This window comes from Pseudonaja textilis, chromosome 8 (genome assembly GCF_049901715.1).
Source record: "Pseudonaja textilis isolate UNSWEBS1 chromosome 8, rPseTex1.2, whole genome shotgun sequence".
Classification (NCBI taxonomy): domain Eukaryota; kingdom Metazoa; phylum Chordata; class Lepidosauria; order Squamata; family Elapidae; genus Pseudonaja; species Pseudonaja textilis.
In genome coordinates this window covers 5,487,657-5,509,365 of record NC_141997.1, presented here as the reverse complement: position 1 = coordinate 5,509,365, position 21,709 = coordinate 5,487,657, and the positions used below count along the sequence as shown (strand labels likewise).

Here is a 21,709-nt window from a genome sequence, read left to right as displayed (position 1 = left end):
AAATGAGACGCAGGGAAAACGTCTGAGCAGATGCCAGCCCTGAGTAGACCCAGGTACCAGCTTTTATTGAGAACAAAATGCATATACAGAAAACAAGTGACCTCAACAGGATGTTATTTCCACAGGATATATAGGATGAGAACAAACAGGATGAGAATATACATCTGCGGAAATTCCCATGGGAATGGCTCAGCTATATACTATGACCTTTCACCGACATATCTGGTCCTCTAAGCTTCGCAGGTCCTAACAGGACAAAAACACCCATAGCAGGCGGAAATGCCCCCCCCCACCAGAGGCATTTTTTAGTCCCTAGATCTATGCAAAGCTATACAAGGACCCACAGAATAAAATATATTACCACATTCCCTCCTTTTTTATTTATTCAAAGATAGGGGGTGTTTTAGTGGCATAATACACAGTTCCTTCGCGACTTTCGCGACTTGGTCCCATACGTTGAAAAACTGAGGTACATATTTGAAATAGATTAGGAATACATTGAATACAGCAACATAACATAATAAGTATAATAACAATTGTCACAACTAATTGAAGCAATGAACGTAACCATGAGCTGTCAGGAAGCCAATCCCATAGCAAAGCCCAAGGTGACTTATCAAAGCCATCTTTTCCTGCTTCGTGTTCAGCTATGCGGTCTTCCATATCATGAACAGTTTTTGTAATGTTAGGCTCATAATTATGTATAAAAATACAACAATGTGAATGAATTAAGGCACAAACTCCTCCTTTGGCAGCTAACATTATGTCTAAAGCATAACGATTTTGTAAAGTAATTTGGCGAATTTCAGACACTTCTTCATTTAACATCTTAATGCTCTTAACAGTATTATTAAACATAGCAACAGTGAAATTATTTAAAATATGAATATCTCTATAGTTCATAGCTATTCCCAAAGGTGGGATAGAGAGTCTGTGTAAGGTAACTTAGGTAACTCCAATTGACATCTATATTGTCCATAGTCTGAAACAGAAACATTAAACAGGATCAGAGTTGTAGCACAGGCTGAAGATATAATATCCTTATCAGGTCCCGAGTAAAGAATGTCTTGACCCTTATGCCAGGACCAATATGCTGGAAAAATCAAAGGATGCCGCTGTTTGCAGATTAATTTAGTCTGATTCCCCAAAGGAACCTGCTGCATACAAGTTGATAACCTCAGATAAGCAGTCATCTTTTCCCAGCCTTCACAGCGCCACGCCTGGACTGCCGGCATCAAGAGAATCAGGAACCACAGGTACGGAATCAGGAACCACAGAAATGCCATCCTGAGAATCAGGAACCTCCCTCACTGGCACCTGCGAAGGCGCCTGTGAATGATCAGGCCGAATACATCGACCAGGAACCCAACGAATTTGACCAAGATGTTCTACTGCTGCATAACCACGTCCCCACGTAATCAGCTCAGCGGGAACCCATGCCGGATCCCGAAGGAATCGCACCAACACTCGAGGCCTCACTGCATCTGTAGAAGGAGAAGAAAAATGCCTGCTGGCCGCACTCGCAGGGGGGTTACCAGACAAATTTAAAAAATTTAAAGTATACAAGGCTAGATTTAATTGATCTTGAATTGCCGGAAGCCCCAGGAGCTTCCCTCCTTTTTTATTTAATTTAGCTAACATGTTCTTGAGCGTGCCATTATAACGCTCCACAATAGCCTGTCCTGTGGAATTGTATGGAATTCCAAATTTATGTTCCACAGACCACTGTTTGCAAAACTGATCAAAGACTGTGCTCCGATAAGCTGCACCATTGTCTGTTTTTAAAGTTTGAGGCGTACCAGCAACTGAAAATGTCTTAATGCAATGATTGATGACATGTTTAACCGCTTCACCTCTTTGAGGAGTAGCCATTAGGAATCCTGAATAAGTATCCACAGTCACATGTATATACTTCCAAGGTGCAAATGATGGATACTGAGTAACATCCATTTGCCAAATCATTGAAGGTTTCAACCCCCTGGGGTTGACTCCCATAGGAATAGCCGTGCCCTGTTTTGAACAAGTTGGACATTGCTGAATTATGGCAGCAGCTTCTGCAGCAGTAAGCTTGAATTGATGTGCCAATGCTTTAGCATTTTGATGAAAATAACTATGGCTGTCCCATGGCTGGACAGTGAGAACTGAAGTTACAGCACTGTCAGCTTTGGCATTGCCTTGTGATAAAATTCCAGGTAAATTACTATGGCTACGAATATGGACAACAAAACACACATTCACACGCTGCTCCAAACATCCTTGCAACAACAAAAGCAAACGTAGAATATTAGGTGATATTCCAGGAGACAAATAAGAACCTGCTACAAAGGGTAACAAGTTATATACGTACAAAGAATCCACTATTAGATTAAAATCCTGATTTTGAAAGTTTTGAAAAGCCAAAACTACAGCAGCAAGTTCTGCCTGCTGGGCAGACTTCTGCTCTGATGTCACTTTTGTATGCCAAATTCCAGATTTATCTTTCCAAACACAAGCACCAAACACAAAAAATTTTCTCCATCAGTAAAAACTTTAGGAGCATCTGATATACTGATTTAGGTCACACTCTGTCCCATTGATCTCTTTTTTTGCTGACTTTGATCCCCTCCAGGAGCCCAACATTGCGCTTTAAAATGTCCAGGCTTCCCACAATTGAAAAAAGTTTCTTTATTATTTCCTGCCTGGAGAGCCAGAGCTAAAGTCTCCATGTTAAAAGTCTGACTCCCCACCTTTCTACATGCGTTTATCAAATCTGTGATCTCTCGCTTTCCACTCGCAATAAGTGGATTAAGGATCTTTTTGCGATCTACATTAGCCTGATCTACTGCTAACTTCAAAAGCAATTCATTCCGGGCAAATTGATTGTCAATTTGCCTTTCAATAGCCACTTTCAATCTACTAATGAAATTTTCATAGGGTTCATTGTTCCCTTGTTTGATGTTAGTAAAGGTCTTCTCACCACCTTCGCCGTCAGGGAGAGCCCCCACGGCTTGTAAATTTAACTGTGGGAGAAGAACGAACCCCTCCTCAGGCATTCTATCTCTCTGTTGATTTAAAGCAACGTCCACACCAGTTTCTACTGGATTAAGTTGAATCTCCACTCCAAATTCTACCAAATCATCTCCTGATAATTCCCCTCTATTTGTTGCTTCCTGAATAGCTGCAGTAACTGCATCTGCTTGAACTCTTAAAGGCAAACTCTTCTCTTCTGACAAAGTATTTTCAGTGCCTGACAGTCCTCTGGATTTATCTGGAGGTGTTGTCGGTGGCAATATACGTACCGCATGGTAAGGCGGCAAACCTTCTTCAGGGGGTGCTAGGAGCGGTTGTTCATGAGTAGCTAATGCATCCATAACCACCCTCCAGGTTAACAAAATTGAAGAAGGGGCACGAGGCTCCTCGTGCAAAAATTTCCCTATCTTTCTCCAGCACTCTACTTTAATACTACCTCCCTCTGGATAACACGGAATATGTTTCCAAACATACTGTAATAAGTCCTCAATTTCTTTCTTTCCTACTGCATGTCCTCTACTATGAACTCCAAACTTAAACCTATTCCCAGTGATTTCTCTCATTTCCCTAATGTGCCCTGTCTGAGCCTTCGAGAAATCTCCTCCCATACTTACGAAAAGAATCTATCTCCGTCCAGCGAAGAAGATGAGGGCCCAGTCGACGTCCGCGACGATGAGTATAGGATGCGGGAAACGTATAGCTTTTCAAAGCTATCACGTCGAAACGTATAATCTTCCAAACTATCACGTCGGGGTCACCACTTGTGGTGGACTGACATTTGAAATGAGACGCAGGGAAAACGTCTGAGCAGATGCCAGCCCTGAGTAGACCCAGGTACCAGCTTTTATTGAGAACAAAATGCATATACAGAAAACAAGTGACCTCAACAGGATGTTATTTCCACAGGATATATAGGATGAGAACAAACAGGATGAGAATATACATCTGCGGAAATTCCCATGGGAATGGCTCAGCTATATACTATGACCTTTCACCGACATATCTGGTCCTCTAAGCTTCGCAGGTCCTAACAGGACAAAAACACCCATAGCAGGCGGAAATGCCCCCCCCACCAGAGGCATTTTTTAGTCCCTAGATCTATGCAAAGCTATACAAGGACCCACAGAATAAAATATATTACCACAGTCCTAAGTACATAGGTCTGTTCCCAATTGTTCGAATCATAAACCCAATTACTGTGGAGTTACAATTGCCTAAGTTACTCAGACAACTCCACCCAGTGTTCCTCTGCAGCTTATTGAAGTCCTTCTAAGGCTCCAAACTAAGGCCAGTCAAGGACAAGCTGACACCACCTGTGATGATTTGGGGCGGGGGGGGGGGAACCACTAAGATAGAGGATTCTTGGCTCAAGATACTCTAAGGGGAAATTACAATATTTAGTGCAGTGGAAAGGTGATGCGGAGTAGGTAGGTGCCCAAAATGTTAGTACAGACAAGTTAGTAGAAAGGTTCTATGCAAAATACCCAAGCGACCAAAGAGATTAGTGAAGGCTAATACCACCTAAACAAAAATAATCAATCTGTGTTTAATATTTTTATGGGTTCTTTTTTTTAAGGAAGTCTGCATGTCAAGATTGAACTGCTTTGCTTCTTTCAAACCTAGTTTTTCAATTTGCCAATGAACTGGGGAGAGGGAGATGTAATGTGGAGAATGTATGTACAGATCGTGAGAGCTAGGAGACTTTAATGCAATAGTAGATGCAGAATTGGACTATAAAAGTAGAAAAGTAAATAAAAAAAACTAGAAAAACACTAACAAAAAACTTTTTTAAAATGGCGGAAGAATTAGACATACAGGATGCTTGGCAAGAAACACATACTGAGAAAAACCAATATACATTTTATTCAAAGATATATATGTCTTGGTCTAGAATTGATATGATATGGGCATCAGCAGAATTAATATCTACCATACAAGAAATAAACAATGAAACAAGTACATGGGCAGATCACAATTCGATAAAAGTTACATGGAAGAGACAGAAAAAGAAGTCAAGATGGACAATGAATGAATCCTGAAAGATAAGGAATTTATTCAATTTATGGAAAGAGAACTGGACTTTTTCTTTAAAGAAAACAAAAAAAGAAACTTCATTACAAAACGTATGGGGTACAGGAAAGGCATATATCAGAGGATTAACTATAACGTACATGGGAAAGAGAAATAAAAAGAAGAGACAAGTTCAAAAGAGATCATGAGAGCTGACCGTTCTCATATCAAAAGACAGTCTCATAATTGGACAATGGTCAACCGGGGTGGGGAGAAGAAGAAAGTATTGTTTAACCGAGCAAGCATTTCCACAGGAAACCAGAGCTGGTTTCATTTCTTCAGTACCAACATGGTGTATACAATAAAGTTTTACTTTTGGGAATATAATTCTCCTGAAAGTGTTTCTTGTTTTGGGTTTGCTAATTGGACAGTTGACATCATATTTAAAAGAATAAAATATAATTTAACATGCTTCAAGTACCAAAACAAAAAGCTGGAAGAAGTATTATCCACATTTTAACTGGTAATTGAATGTCTCTTTACAAAATATACCAAATTACATGAAGAGTATGCTTTGAGTGAAAACAAAGTCATATTTTAGGAAACAATAGTGAAGTTTCAACAAATTGAAATATGTGTCTGAAGTTAACACCATCCAGAAAAGTATGAAGGGCAAATTTTATTCAATTTACATGGTCATATAGCTCTGGGAGGATAATAGGGGGCTATCTCTTCATTCAAATCCTGCAATTTTTCATCCTGGACCATATGCTATATATATGAATGATGAATAATGTACATGTACACTCAGACTTGTTTGGGAAAATTCCAATCCATTCACTATATGACTTACCAGCTAAGAGTATTAGTAATCGCTATGTCAGAATTTGCATGTACTTCTTTATAGTTAATTATTCATTGAATCCTAAATAAAAAGAAGATTAAGGAGAAAAAGACTAACAATTAGTGTTTCTGCTCACAATGGATTTATGGCAGGTATCATTTTGGAAGTATACTAAATCTCATGGCAATTTCCCGTTATTGTTGCTATTTTCAATACATGGCTTGATCAAGGGAAAAATACATTATTGATTCATCTAATTATTTACCGTGACTCAGGGGCTTAATTTTGGAAATATTCCCTCTGGCAATAATTGCTCTCCCTCCATGGCATTACTTATAACAACTGGCAACTGTGCTTATCTGATTGTTTCTGACGTCTTAGTACCAAAGTCAGTGTCAATTGTCCTATAAACTACTATTCTTGCTGCATGTGTTTATCTTCCAATTCTAATTGACTAAACATCAGGGCACTTGTTCAGTATTTGACAGAGAGGAGATTTGACCCAAAAATAAAGATAAGGAAACCAGCTGTAATCTTCTTGTCCTCAGAAGTTCACTAGACCCATGGCTGAACCTATTTTTGCATTGCATCTACCTATCACTGTGCTCTTAGCCATTAGAGCAGACTCTTTTTCTCAAGATGATTTGGCCTTGGAACATGATATCCAAGATGCTTTATCACTCATTAAGGAACTTAAGCCATTATTTCTATAGTAAAAACTTTACAGAGTTGTTGGGAGAAGCAGGAAACATATCTGTCTCAAGAATCTTTTAATTCTTAATGCTTCATATCATCATCCCTACTAAACATATGTTCTCTGTGTTGTTGAGAATATTTTTTCTAGGTTGTGACATTGCACATTCAACCCATCTCTTGATGTATTGCTAATAGCAGATAGTTGGACTTACAGCTGATTGAGTATACATTACAATTCCATAGAAGCCCTCCAAGTTGACCAACTGCATTTCCCCCGGTTCTGAAAGTTGTGGATCTTTAAAACATATGACACTCTTTACATAATGAAGTAGACATCTGATTTTGTTTTTTGTGGGTCCAGATTTTAAGGTTTGATTCAAATCCAGAAACCTAGAATCTACAGTTGCAGTGAATTTTATACTGTTTCCTTCAATCAGTTTCCTCTACTTTCTCCACTATTTCTATAGTGAATTTGTTGTTGTTCTCAGCTAATTAATAGCAAACTATTTGAATCTATGACTAGTATACATGTTTATTTGGTGATTTTTGAAAATTATAACCTTAGTTGTTATTAAGAAAGGCTGAGGTTTTTTATTCCCTGTGGACTGATGCTATTCTGTTTGTTCTTTGGTCAAATTTATCAGTTCTTCCTAGGGCTTGTTTTATCTGTTTTTTTTTCTCAATCCAAAGATATCCATTAAGCATTCCTGCATTCTTTGAATAGACAATGCTTTGGCAGCTTTCCCAGTATGTCTTTGTTATTCTTAGAAAAGAGTTTTAGTTTCTTTCAAGGCATTCTGTCAGTGCCTTGTAAGCAGTAACATCTGGTGAACAAGCTTCCCTCTGAATCAGTGTTTCTCTGGAAGATTTGTTTAGGATCTTGCCATCTACTTTTATAAAGCAGTATTCTTGGATGTTCATTTAAGAGCTGATTCATTTTAGATTAGTCAATGATTCCCTCTTCCCAGTTGTATCAGTTTGAAATTCCCACTTCCATCTGGTAAGCTTGCTAGTCAACCAAATGTGTGATACAGAGACCATGAAGAAAGAAGGTTGATTTTCTGTAATGGTGGCTCTTTAAGCAGCCATGTGTGCAATGAGCTACCTATCTATTCTGTGACTATGTTTGTGGATTTTATGGGTTCTTGTAGCTTCTGCAATTATTTAAAAAATGAAGGGAAGGAAGGATATGCAAAATAAATATATGCTTCTTCCAAAAAATCTTCAACACTGGAAATTCCTTGAATGAGGTGCTGCTCAGACATATCCTTTATATTTCTGAATGTATAGATAGAACCAGAGTTACAAATAAATATCCTGTTTTGTCCTTGGGAAAGGAAGGAAGTAATTCCAATTTTGCTGTATTTTCGATGCATTTTTCAGGTTTGTATATAATATGGAAAAGGCTATTGGAAAATTTCCTTTCTTTTTGTTTCAATACATTACTTCTTATGCTATTTCAATATTGTTATATTATGTAATTGTTCACAAAACCAATTTCCTCTTAAGACAATCAAGATATTTAACAATATACAACCTGCTTCAATGAGAAAAAAGTTAGAAAAACTAAAGATAGATTGTGTCTACAAAGGGGGACATGGTGTGATGAACTACAGTGGAGCAGCAGTTTTCCAGGAAAAAGGAACTGGAGGGGGGCAGTTTAAGTCAAGAGACAATATAGCCCAAAACTGGATTGGAGACAAAGGAAGAAAGGAGAGCCACTCCCTAAAATCTCCCAGGGTATTTCCGTTAGGATCAAAATAGTTGAGGTTTAGCTTGGCAAGACTGAGCACATAAAGGACTGAACTTTGGCTGGATTGTCTGTTTTGTTCTTGGCTTGGTCCTGAGGTATGCTGTCAAAAAAAAATAAATAATCAACAGCTAAATATTAGCAAATTTGGCACATAAGTGTAGAGGCATGAAAGCCATCTTTTTCCACTATTTTTATTTTTTAAAATATGTATTTTTTTTTAAAAAAAGGTCATATTTATAATGGATAGATCATCAATTTAACATGTAAAGGTAAACCATGTCTATGAACTGTTTTCATAATGTAAAAAAACTATAAGTTTAACTTAGCGCCAAAATCTTTACTACATTATTACTATTAAAAGTTAAAAAGAAACATATCAAAAGGAAAAGCAAAACAAAATTCCCTTAAAAATAATATCATTAAATATCTAATTTCTGACTTCCCCTTTCTTTGTACTTCAAATAGTTTTTAGTATTATTGATGTAAACTTGAGAAATCATACTCTAAATTTTTATATTTGCCTTGCTGATAATAATTTAATGTATTTAAAGATATATTATTTCAAAAATTAAGCATTTTGCTTAAATTTATTTAAATTTATATAAATTTTATTAAAAGTTTTACAAAGGAAATAAAAACTAACAAAAGGGAGTAGGTTAAAAACCATGTTACCTGAGGGATTGCCTTTCCCCGAGATTCTATACCCAGCCATCTCAATCAGGCAGAATGGGCATACTGCAGATCCCTTCAGCCAGAGTGTCAGTTGATGGGGACTAGAATATGGGCTTTTTCTGCAGCGGTCCCTGCTCTACAGAATATCCTCCCTTTGGAGATTAGAATAGCCCCAACCCCTTTGGCCTTTCATAAGGCCCTGAAAACCTGGCTACATTCCCAAGTCTGAGGTGCTGAATATGTCAAGGGCCCTGTTTCCTGGCTTTATTGCTAACTGGCCAAGTATATAGGTTGCTACCACGTTTTCCCAAAAAATAAGACATATCCCAAAAATAAATCATAGCCTGATTTTAAAGTGTGCTCCTACTATAAGCTCTACCCACCAAAGAAGCCCTAGTTAAAATTGTCATCAGGAGGGAAGGAATGACCAGCAATGGAGGCATCAAGGGCGTGGGGGCCAATGATGTCTGGCAGCATCAACAGCTTGCGCAGAACAGGTTAGTTGATTACCTGTCCAAGCAGCAGGGGGAGGAGGCACATGATCTGGATGCGCCGCATGGGACACAGGAAAGCCAAGAGTCGATAGGCTGGGGCAGCCGGGCAGCCACAGGAAGTTCGTCTTTATGCAGCAGGACCAGCAGTAGATGGAGGAAGGAAGCAATCATGCAGCACAGGCCATGAGAAAGCCAAAAGTCAGGTTGGAGCAGCCGGGCGGCCGCGGGAGACTCATCTTCCTGTGAGGGCACTGGCAGCAGATGGATTCAGAGGTGTGTGTGTGTGTGTGGGGGGAATACAGGTGATCCCGATGTGGCACAGGAAGGCAGAAAGTTGGCGGGCCGCAGGCAAGCCAAGAGATGCAAAGATGAGCCTCCCACAGCCGGCTGCCCATCTGTCCCACCGTCTCTTGGCTTGCCTGCTCTGTTGCTATAGTGAGCAAGTAAAAGAAGTGGACCAGCAGCCAGGCAGAGTCCTGTTGGGTGGGGCTGCTGGAGCTGTCACCGCGGGTGAGACAGTTGTCAAGGCATGGATGGCCTGGCTGTGGGTGCGGGGTGCATGGGGAAGCTCCACCCTCTGCTTTGGGGCAGCATTACTCTTTGGAGACATCATCCAGCCATAATTCCCCACTAGATTTTCTCACTTTTGTTAGTTTTGCAATTGCTGCATATTCTCCAAGTTTAAGTTCCTAATCTGATATAGCTGGTAGTGTTATTTTTTCCAGTATTATGCAATGTTTGTCTTTATAGCTATAAGCATATACAGATAGCATTTATTTATTAGAATTGGTAACAACTTCATTAAGTGAAGTGGTTGCTAAGTCATAACTGTGAACAGTTACTAAGTAAGGCAGATGCTAAATAACGTATGTCTTAATAAGATATGGCATTTTATTGATAATTCCATTATCAATAAAGAATACTAGAATTTTGCCTAATTTTAAAAATTGATTTCATTTCAGACTTGGTCCCTCTGATTCTCTGAATGGTGTTCATCACATATGATGGAATATTCCTATTCTCTCATGGCTTTTACAGCAATTATTGCCATATGATCTGTCTATTTGGCTATAATAGAGTTGTATCATCGTTATCATTTTAATCATTGTCTGCCCACTGCAGGATGAAGACCTCTTCTGCATGTTTCCAACCAATATTGTCCTGAGCTTTCTTTTGCCAATTGGGCCCACAATATTTGCTAATGTCGTTAATCCATCTTGTTTTAGGACTCTTTTGTGGCCACTTTTTATCAAGTGGGATCCATTCTATGATTGTCTTGGTCCACTTGCCATCAGTTCTTGCTATGTGACCAGGCCATTTCCATTTCAATTCTTTTATTCTCTTGATGATACTGTATATTTTTGTTTGTTCTGTAATCCATGTGCAGGTCTTTCTACCTTGTCTTGGAATACTGAGCATATATCTTTCCATGGCTCTTTGCACCACTTGTAGCTTTTCTATCAATTGTGAGATTAGTATCCATGTTTCACTGGCATATGTTAGAGCAGGTAGCACACACTGATCAAAAACTTTTCAGGCAAACGAGGAGGTTGTTCTTGAAAATTATGCTTAGTTTGCCAAATGCCTGCCAACCTCATTTAACACACCATTCAATTTATTTTTTTGCATCATCTTCCATTGAAATCCGTTGGCCAAGATATATATAGTGGTCTACTATGACTAGTTCTTTTCCAGATATATATTTTTTCTTTCTTGCCCCCCCTTCTTTCTATCTCCATTTCTTTATTAAAAAAAGGAAGTTATATACTGTCTATAAAACATTTTGTACCTCTTCTCTCAAACCATAGCTTGGTGTAAATTACGCAGATAATTTCTAATTTACTGTCATAATTGGAACCAACAGTCTTAAATAAAATTACTGGTCATAACTCCCTTTTTTCAGTGCTATTGTAACTTCAAGTGGTTGCTAAACAAATGGTTGTAAATTGAGGATTTGCTCAACTGTTCTTTTCATTGTTGCACTGATATTTCTTTGAAATTTTGTGTCAAATTTCTGACATGCTTTTTTCTTTGTTCTGTCAACATACCATATCTAAGTAGAATACAATATTTGTATACAGTAGTATGTTTTGACCTTCGCTGTGCTTTTTATCTATTCTGTGGTGTGGATAGACTATGTTTGCATATGTTGTATTTTTTTCTGCTTCCTAATTTTTTAGCTCATGAGTGTTTAAACATTAAATATTAAGCAAGAGTATTTTTAAAAATTAATTGGTGGTATATTTGCAGATTAAAAGTGAAATAAATAAACTGTACAAGTTACTGGAGATAGATATTGATGGAGTTTTTAAGTCGCTTTTGCTGTTAAAAAAGAAGAAATACGCTGCTTTGGTTGTGGAACCAGCAGGTGATGGAAAATACATTACTAAGCAAGAACTTAAAGGATTGGACATCGTGAGAAGGGATTGGTGTGATCTTGCAAAAGAGACTGGAAAGTAAGTAGCACTTTATGCGTTCTACTCTTTCTCTGAAAGATTTAACAGTATTTTTGTATATACAACATTTTAAATATTGCTATATTAATCTGTGTTTCTAAGTGTACTATAACCATTCAACTGTTCAATACTTTATAGCATTTCTAATTAGAAATATTTTAAAAAGCCCTTCAATAAATCTATATGAAAGCCCGTTGGCAAGTATTAGTAAACTGGCCTCTGCTATAGGGCAGAGGTTGCCTCTGACTGGAATTTCTCAAGTTAAAAAAAATCCACATAGAAAGCCATTTGTTTCTGGAAGTTATGCCTCCAAATCAGTAATTATGCTAGAGAGCAAAAAAGGTTGAAAAAAGTCTGAATTGAAAGTGACTCCCAGTAATTTAAGCAGAGTTCCATTTTTGTACAGAAGCAGCAGCAGAAAAGGCAATGAAGTAGAGCTGGGAAATGGCAGATATGTATTTTGTTGAAATAGTAATATTGACAAATAATTCTTGTGTTCAAAACTACTGAATTTTGTAAGGAATTAAGAAAAGCTTCACTGCAAGTGTTCATTGGAGTAGCTATGTGTAAAAGCTTAATGTAGTAGAGAATGAGAATGTATTTTTTTAAAAACAAGTTTTATTCAGTTTTCCATATTTTAACATCTCTTTTTAGTGAACAGCATGATTACAGGTTTCACATATACATACAAATATGACCATGGTTACGTATTCAATTTTTATATCCAATTCCTTATCTTAACACATTATCTTCCTTATCTTTATACATTTTCTATTTTATTGTATTATTCCAAATATTTATCTCATTATTTAATTCACTTATGATAACTTCATAATCATTATACTTTAGTACTTTTAACTGTCACATTTGTATATTATATCTTCAATTCTAATTTAAAAAAGACACTTCTATAAATTGGTTTCCCCCCTGAAATCTCAATATAAGTGCGCCACCTCTAAGTTATAAATTCATTTATTTTCACCCCTTTTACATCTCGTTGAAACATTTACCTGAAACATTAAACTTAATAATCCCTTTAAAACTACATAGCATATATAAATCAGATTCTGCATGATTTTTCTCTTTTTAAATTTCATTAAATTCCCCCCCCCCAAAAGGACATATTAATCTACTCATTTAAACAGTAAAACAATCCTAAGCCCTAAAGTTAATTCTATTTCAGCTCTCCTCCTACATAATTTCATTTATTTCCATATATTTAACACACATATTCCATTAATTATTCCATTCATATTTAAACCAAAAAAGCCAACATTCCAATCTTAAAAATATTTCAATATATCTAATATACTTATTCCATTATTTGTTACAATTATCTCTACATAAAGAGGAAGAGCATTAGATTCCATTTTCCAAAAAATAACAATTCTGTTTTTCCATCTTGTCAGTCTATATGTCCCTATTTCGTAACTATAAATTTATTTTTATTACCCCTCAATACCTTGCAGAATCCCCTTTCTATATAATAATCACCCATTATTTCTGTGTCCAATTAAGGATTTCCCCATTTTTTACAATTCCCACATTTCTTTGTTTCCAAATCCTGTTTCTTGTCCCTGTCTTGTCCCTGTTTCCCCCTGTCTTTTCTCCTTTGTTCTTTCACTCCAGTTTTTATCCCTCTCTATTTATAGCTTCCTTTCGCCCTTTGAATTTCTGCTGACTCTTTTTCCCTTTTTTAATTTTTCGGTTATTTCCCTTTCTATTTAATTTCTTAAATCTCCTGTATTTATTTCCAACTCTTTTCTTCTTCCTTTCAGGAGTTCTTGGTTCTCGATGATCACTAAAGGTGGTCTCTTCTATGATTTGCTCCACCTCTTCTTCTGCCTTTTGTCTTTGTTGTTCATATTCTGCTGCCGCATTCTCAATAAATTTTAAAGAAAAACCCAGCGATTCACCTGATTCTTGTAGTGTTTCTTTCATTTTTCTGAGTTCCATTTTTAATGCCAGAAGAGAAATTGCCATTTTACAACTTTCTGATTCACAATTTAATCCAAATAGTATCTTTAAAGTTTATTTCCAACAGTCAACTTTTCTTCCTCTCAAGTTTTTAAGTCTCCGCTAATCCAGTGCCAAATTCATGTCAGAATCAGCAACTAATCCAAAGGCAGAATCTTCCTAATTCTTTCTTTGTTACAATGTTTCAATTTTTGCAAAGTTCTTGCTTTATTGTATCAATTTCCATGCAATTTCAAGAAACAAGAGTTTTTTAAAAGAAAAACAAATTGAGTTTAACTGAAATGGCACTCAGTTATTGTGCTAAGTCTTCACCCCCTCGTTTCTTTTTTCTTCTCTATTATACAGAGCTTTTTAAACCACAATTTTCCAACAAGAAAATGATCAAATCCAGTTGATATTAAATTTCCTCTTTAACAGTCTATAGTTAAGCTGTATTAGTGCCAATATAAAATCAAAGTATACTTATCCAAGTTGATTATATAGTTCCTCCTCCAGCTTCTACCTTTTGCGGTTTCCAAGTCCCGATGCTATCAAAAGCAATTCACACCTTTTTTTTCCTCTCTTTCTCTTCACCGCTTAGATCCTTTCTTAAAGATTCTTTGAAATGTTAATCCTGGGGATATCTTCCATTTGATTATATTGTCCTGTTCCTCCTGCTGTTCGCTTCTTTCTCTCTCTCCTGCACAATCTTATTCCAATCTAATCTTCCCCTTCAAGGTGGCCATTTTAGACCACCACTTCAGGCGTCTTTGGGAGGGAGCAATTGCCAAACCGGGGAGGGGATTTGCGACTCCCCTCTACTCAGCTGACGGTCTCCCCTTCCTCCGCCACCCCTACAAGGTAGCTTCTGCCCTAAATCCAAAGGATTGGGGCTCTCTGACGCTGAAGCATGAACCAAAGCCACGCATGATCGCGGTCAGCGGTCCGTCTTTGGGGAAGCTCAAAACAGGAAGTCGAGAATATAATTTTTAACGAGTTGGACAAGAACAGAGTAAAATGCACATCTTTACTGATTTGCATATCTATTTTATTTTGTTTTTCTACAATTAGATGAGGTTAGTTAGCTTTCTTTATTCACTGAATAATTTAAAATATTTTATGATATATTTTAATAAATATGCAACTATAAGTGGCAAATATTTAATGTGAATTAAATTGATGGAATGGTCAATTGATTAATACAGTCAGATGTAACATAAATGTTAGAAGAGATGTGGCCAGAGTGTTTTGGCTATTAGCCTACACTCCATGCCAGTATTAATAGCAGCCAATAATTTTTGTGAAGAGATTTCCACAAAACTTTCTGAACAACTTAATGGGATTTATGAATATGCTGTGAATTTTCTAAAGGTTTATTATCTTAATGTGTCATATCTTATGTCTTTTTTTACAGCTATATAATTGGCCAGATCCTTTCTGACCAATCTCGAGATGTAATTGTAGAAAACATCCAAAGAAGGTTAATAGAAATCGGAGAAAATGTCACAAATAACCTTATTCCCGTAAAACAATATGAAATCAATAAGGTGATTAATATTGTTGTTGATATTACACATGAATCAGTTTGAATATATCCATGGAACTCTCCATTGGTGTACATTTCTTATGTTGATAGCAGTTATCTTCATACTAAAGCCACATGATTCAGAAATCTATTAATATTTTATCATTCTGGCATGAGCATGTAAAAATGCATGTCTTAGAGGAGAAATAATAAAACAGGATTTCTCTGGGCTATGCAGAATTAAATTTATTTAGAACTTTGAGTAATCCAGACAAAGTCTGTTTTTTTCTGTATTATTTTATATAATATCTCTAAAATTTTCTCATTTAATCTATATTTCTCAGCCTGTGTATTGTTGCTGCTTATAAACTCATATTTCAGCACACTGACAATATATTTCTGGACATGTCCAGAATATGTCTCGGGTGCATTGCATAAATGAAAGCAGTGTTTTTCTAGAAAGGGGAAAGAATAAGTATCATGTTAGTTCATTTTGACAATCATGATTTTCTTCTCAGCTTACTCTAAGTGTAAATGTCTCTTACAGCAGAAAGGTTGAGTAAATCATGATAGTAGATAGGACAAAGGTAAGAATGAAGATTTTACAGAAGAGAGAATCCTGCTTTTTTTTTTCAATCTGACATTGCTACTGACTATAATAGAATAATAATGCTGTCCTTCCCATGTATATTGTATATATACGAGTGAACGTCCACTACATCATGGTTAGGAATCCCAAACTATTTGTTGGAGAGAAAACAAGCTATGTTAATATGAAATTTTAATGTTACTTTTGAAAAATGTTCAATTGCTTTGGTTGCTTTGTAGTATTTATTCCCCTAAAGTCAACCTGCAAATATTCTAAAATCAATCGAACACATATACATAGCAGTCTATGTATCTAAAGGAATTCTGAGCAGTACAAAAAAAAATTAAAGCAAATTTATCCCTTGACTTCGTGGCAATTATTTGAATTGTAAATATATTTATGGTTTTATTTTGATGTTGTAAGCCACTCAGAGTCACCTCACAGTTAGATGGGTAGCAAACATAAATAAGACAATCAATAAATTTTTCTGATGTTCACCTAAGAACATTTCCTAGAGTGGCAGTCAGAAAGGAATAGTGAAATAGTGATTATGACTAGATTTTAAAGGATCACTTAATGTTACAATGTTATGTATGGCACATATAATTCAGTAGCCACCTTCCTTTGACCTGTAGGCATTAACAAAAGATCCCCAAGATTACCCAGACAAGAAAAGCTTGCCTCATGTGCATGTTGCCTTGTGGATGAATTCTCAAGAAGGTAGAAAGCTGAAAGCTGGGGACACAGTGTCATATGTTATCTGTCAGGTAAAAGCATTCTTGTTATTTTAAAAGTATCTTTTTCCCACTTGGAAACAAAAACAAAACTAATCCATATAGTACATTAATGGTAAATAAATATTACACTCCTTTTTATATACTTTGTAAATAAAGGACAGACTGGATCAGAGAGCCAGTTGATGCAACAGTTAAAGGTGGTGGACTAGAAACCAGGAGATTGGGTTCTAATCCTGCCAGCCCAGCTAGCTTTGTGGCAGTCCCTCTCTCTTAGCCCTAGAAGAAAGGCAATTGCAAACCATTTCCAAAAATGTTGCAAGAAAACTGTATGGATTTGTCCAAGCACTTACCAGAAGTCAAGACTGACCAAAAAGGGCGAGGGTGGGGAAGAATACAACTTGTGTCAACAAATTCATTCTTTTGATGAAGGATGGGTCAAATCTGAGTGCCAGCCAGAGAGCATATGCTCCGGAACAACTGAAGAAACAAGCAAATCTTACTATTGATGTTCAGTATTACTTGTCGCAACAAATTCATCCAGTGGTAGCTCGTATCTGTGAACCCATAGATGGAATTGATTCCGTTCTTATTGCAGCATGGCTTGGTAAGTATAGCAGTGTTTATTTTTCTAGTACTTATTCTTAACATTGATTGGTGAACAAAAATGTGAGAATTCGTATATGTTATGAGAATATGCCTTCCATGCTATTAAGGCTATTTTTGGAAGAGATAAAGAAATAAAGATTGCTGGTTACATTTATACAGGAAAATATATATATGAGATGACTAATGAATGACTAAAATCATCTGGCCTAGTGAGACAGATGTTTATGAGATGTTGAATTGAAGATTACCTCAACAAGCTCATAGCACAGGTAGTCCTCAATTTACAGCCACAATTGAACCAAGATATATATTGCTAAGTGAGAAATTTGTTAAGTAAGGTTTGTCCCATTTTATGACTTTTCTTGCCACATTTGTTAAGTGAATCATTGCAGTTAAGTTAATAACATGGCTGCTAAATAGAATATAGATTTTCCATTCATTTTGCTTGTCAGAAGCTTGCAAAAGGGGATCATATGACCCCAAGATACTGCAATCATCATAAATGTGAACTTGTTGTCAGGTATCTGTATGTAAGTCACTTCTGACAGTTTTGGAAGCCATATTAGCTTCATTCTTGAGCCTGGAAAAATGGGAGGGGGGAATTTTGTGGAGCGTATGTGGTTAGACATAATAGTATTCTTTTTTAAAGTCAAGGTCATGTTATTTCTGCTCTTGGCTAAGGAATGGTTAGATAGATCGACAATAGATAGACTTCTTTATTGGCCAAGTGTGATTGGACACACAAGAAATTTGTCTTGGTGCAAATGTTCCAGTGTACATAAAAGATACATTCATCAAGAGTCAAGAATCATAAGGTACAGCACTTAATAGTCATAGGGTACAATAAGCAATCAAATCATACTAGGAAACAGTCAATATAAATCGTAAGGATACAAGCGACAAAATTACAGTCATACAGTCACAAGTGGGAGGGGATGGGTGATAAGGAGTGATGAGAAGATTAATAGTAATAGTAATGCAGACTTTGTAAATAGTTGGACAGTGTTGAGGGAGTGATGGCATTCGCGAAAAAACTGTCCTTGTCAAGTTGTTTTGGTGTGCAGTGCTCTATAATGTCGTTTTGAGGGTAGGAGTTGAAACATTTTATGTCCAGGATGTGAGGTGTCTGTAAATATTTTCACAGCCCTTTTTTTGACTCATGCAGTATACAGATCCTCGATTAAAGGCAGGTTGGTAGTAATTGTTTTTTCTACAGTCAGAGGTTACTCTCTGAAATCTTTGTCTGTTTTGTTGGGTTGCAGAACCAAACCAGACAGTTATAGATGTGCAGATGACAGATTCAATAATTCCTCTGTAGAACTGTATAAGCAGGTCCTTGGGCAGTTTGGCTTTGTGAATTGGCACAGAAAGAACATTCTTTGTTGTGCTTTTTTGATGACATTTTTGATGTTAGGTGTCCAGTTTAGGTCTTGTGATATGATAGAACCTAGAAATTTTGAAGGTCTCTATTGTTGACACTCTGTTGTCTAGCATTGTAAGAGGTGGTAATTTATGGGAGGGTTTCTCCTAAAGTCTACCACCATTTCTACGGTTTTGAGTGTGTTTAGTTCCAGATTGTTCCGGTTACACCACGAGGCAAGTTGTACAACCTCCTGTCTATGTGCAGATTCATTGTTGTCTCAAATGAGACCAATCACCTGCAAACTTCAGTATTTTAACAGGTGGATCATTTGAGATAAAGTCATTGGTATATAGGGAGAAGATAAGTGGAGAAAGCACACAGCCTGGGGGGGTGGGCTGTGGTAATTGTACAGGTATCAGATGTGATTCTGACTAGCTTCACCTGCTGCTTCCTGTCTGTTAGGAAGCTTATGATCCACTTACAAGTGTGTTCAGATACCGCTAGCTGGTTTAATTTAGTTAGAAGAATATCTGGAATGATGGTATTGAATGCTGAACTGAAGTCTACAAAGAGGATCCTTGTAGGATGTAGTGTAGAGTCATATTAGCAGCAGCATTTGTCTATTTGCTTGGTATGCAAACTGCATGGGATCTAACAGCGGATCGTGATGGTTTTCAGGTGGACAGCACAAGCCTTTCAAAGATTTTCATAACTACAGATGTTAGAGCAACGGGTCTGTAGTCATTCAGTTCTTTGATGGAAGGCTTCTTTGGCACTGGGATAATAGTAGAGCGTTTGAAGCAAGAAGGAACATAGTACATCTCTAGTGATTTATTGAAGATTCAGGTGAAAATGGGGGCCAAGTGGTCAGCACAGACTTTTAAGCAAGAAGAAGTTATTTTGTCTGGCCCTGGTGCTTTTCCTGGCTTTTGTCTGTAAAATAGATCTTGCACTTCTTTTTCTGTGATCACCAGAGATTGTGAACCCAATGGATTGGGACCAGTTGTAAGAGGCTTGGCTGTTGTTGGTGTGTTTGAGATGTGGGTTGTGGAGATAGGTGGCTGTAGTTTCTTTTCAAACCTGCAGTAAAACACATTCAGGTCATCTGTTAGTTGTTGATTTCCTTCTGCCTGGGAAGGAGGTTTGCTGAAGCCAGTGATGTTTTTAAGAGTTTTCCACATGTTTTCTGGTTCATTTGTTGAGAATTGATTCCTTAACTTTTCAGAGTAACTTCTTTTTGCTGCTCTGATCTCTCTTGTTAATACGTTTCTGGCCTGATTGTACAGCATTCTATTGCCTTTTTTGTAAGCTTCCTCTTTGGAATGACGTAGCTGCCTTAAGTTTAGCTGTGAACCAAGGTTTAGTGTTACTATATATTAGCAGATTCCTTGTTGGTACACATAAATCTTCGCAGAAGCTGACATATGATGTTACAGTATCTGTGAGCTCATCTAGGTTTGCAGAGGTATCTTCAAAAACATTCCAGGCAGTGCAATTCAGGCAAGCCTGAAGTTTCAGCTTTGCCTCATCAGTCCAAGTCCTCACTGATTTAATTGTTAGTTTCGTGGTTTTAAGTCTTTGTCTGTAGGCAGGTACAAGGTGAATCATGCAATGATCAGAGTGTCCCACAGCTGCTCATGGTAAAGACCTATAAGCATCTTTTACTGTTGTGTAGCAGTGGTCTAAAGTTTTTTTGCCTCTGATCGGACAAAATAGAGGGGATGTCTCAAGTTGGGATGGATGGTGATTGGGGTATGTGATACAATGAGGGGGCAGGGGGTGGATTTGTAATTTTTTTACTTATTGGAGGGAAACCCGGAACTTTCAGATTTGGGATTTCCCAGATGTGCCAGTTTACTACTCTAATAAAAGGATACTTTGAGAACATGTCTGTTTCAGAGTTATTGATTGGAGCTGAGGTTTTCTGCAGCTCTACACACACGACCATTACTGATGCAGTGGTGTGAAAAATGGTCATGAGCTGCAGTGGCACAGTGGTTAGAGTGCATTACTGCAGGCTACTTCTGCCAACTGCTGGCTACCTGCAATTTGGCAGTTCAAAACTCACCAGGCTCATCCTTCTATCCTACCAAGGTGGCTAAAATGAAGAGCCAAATTATTGTTATTATTATTTTAAACAAGTTTTATTGATTTTACAAACAAACAAACAAAACAAAACATCATTAAACATTAAAAACATAAAACCTCTTTCCATTGTAGATCCTTACAAGGCAGGTAACATATTGCTTTATATCACGTACTTATAATTTATCCCATTTCCATATAAACACGTAAATTCCCTTTACCAAATTCCACATTGTTTCTCTTTAATCATTATTCAATCATATTTCCTTTCTGATTTATCTGCTATCCAGTCATCAACTTTATATTTTCCTCTGGCTTGTTTATAATTATTCTCATCTAGTCTTCCTCTGAGGTTTTATTATTTAATTCTTAATTAAACACACACACATAAGACATAGACATAAAAACATAAAACTTTCTTCTAGAAAGTAACTTGGCCCCAGATTACCACTTTTTGTATGGACTTCAATTGAATTCATGCTCTTCTTATATACCATTACCCATCTTATTTACCATTCTATATCTATTATATAACTCCTCTCCACTTTTGCCTCCTCTTAATTCTGTTTTATATATTTAATCTTGCTTTAAAGAAAAATATTTTTAGATCTTTTGTCCATTTCTCCATTTACATCTGTCTCATTTCCAATTTAAGAAAGAATAGTTTCCCCTGGAATCACTAATCGGATTATGATGCCTTTCTATCATTCCCCTAAGTTAAAATTTAAAATAACACCTAAATCCCAATCAGATTCTGCTTAGTACATTCTACTATTTCAGAAACCAATACTACAATAATAAATCCATAACAATCAACACATTAATCCATTAAACTCTATATTCAAACTAATATTTTAAACATTCCCTTTAGTATTTTATTAAAACTTATTATCATTCATTATTAAACCTTTTAA

At 36.8% G+C, this 21,709-nt stretch overlaps 1 protein-coding gene across 5 annotated transcripts in view; it reads left to right on the top strand.

Annotated features, from left to right (window-relative positions):
* Positions 1-21,709, top strand: part of POLA1 (DNA polymerase alpha 1, catalytic subunit) — a 382,299-nt gene that overhangs the window by 161,403 nt on the left and 199,187 nt on the right. For all 5 annotated transcript variants that reach the window (XM_087938181.1, XM_087938180.1, XM_087938182.1 and 2 more), the window contains exons 29-32: positions 11,729-11,934; positions 15,305-15,437; positions 16,640-16,771; positions 17,171-17,345. In XM_087938181.1, the coding sequence (XP_087794307.1) occupies positions 11,729-11,934; positions 15,305-15,437; positions 16,640-16,771; positions 17,171-17,345 (646 nt within the window). The remainder of the gene's footprint in view (positions 1-11,728; positions 11,935-15,304; positions 15,438-16,639; positions 16,772-17,170; positions 17,346-21,709) is intronic.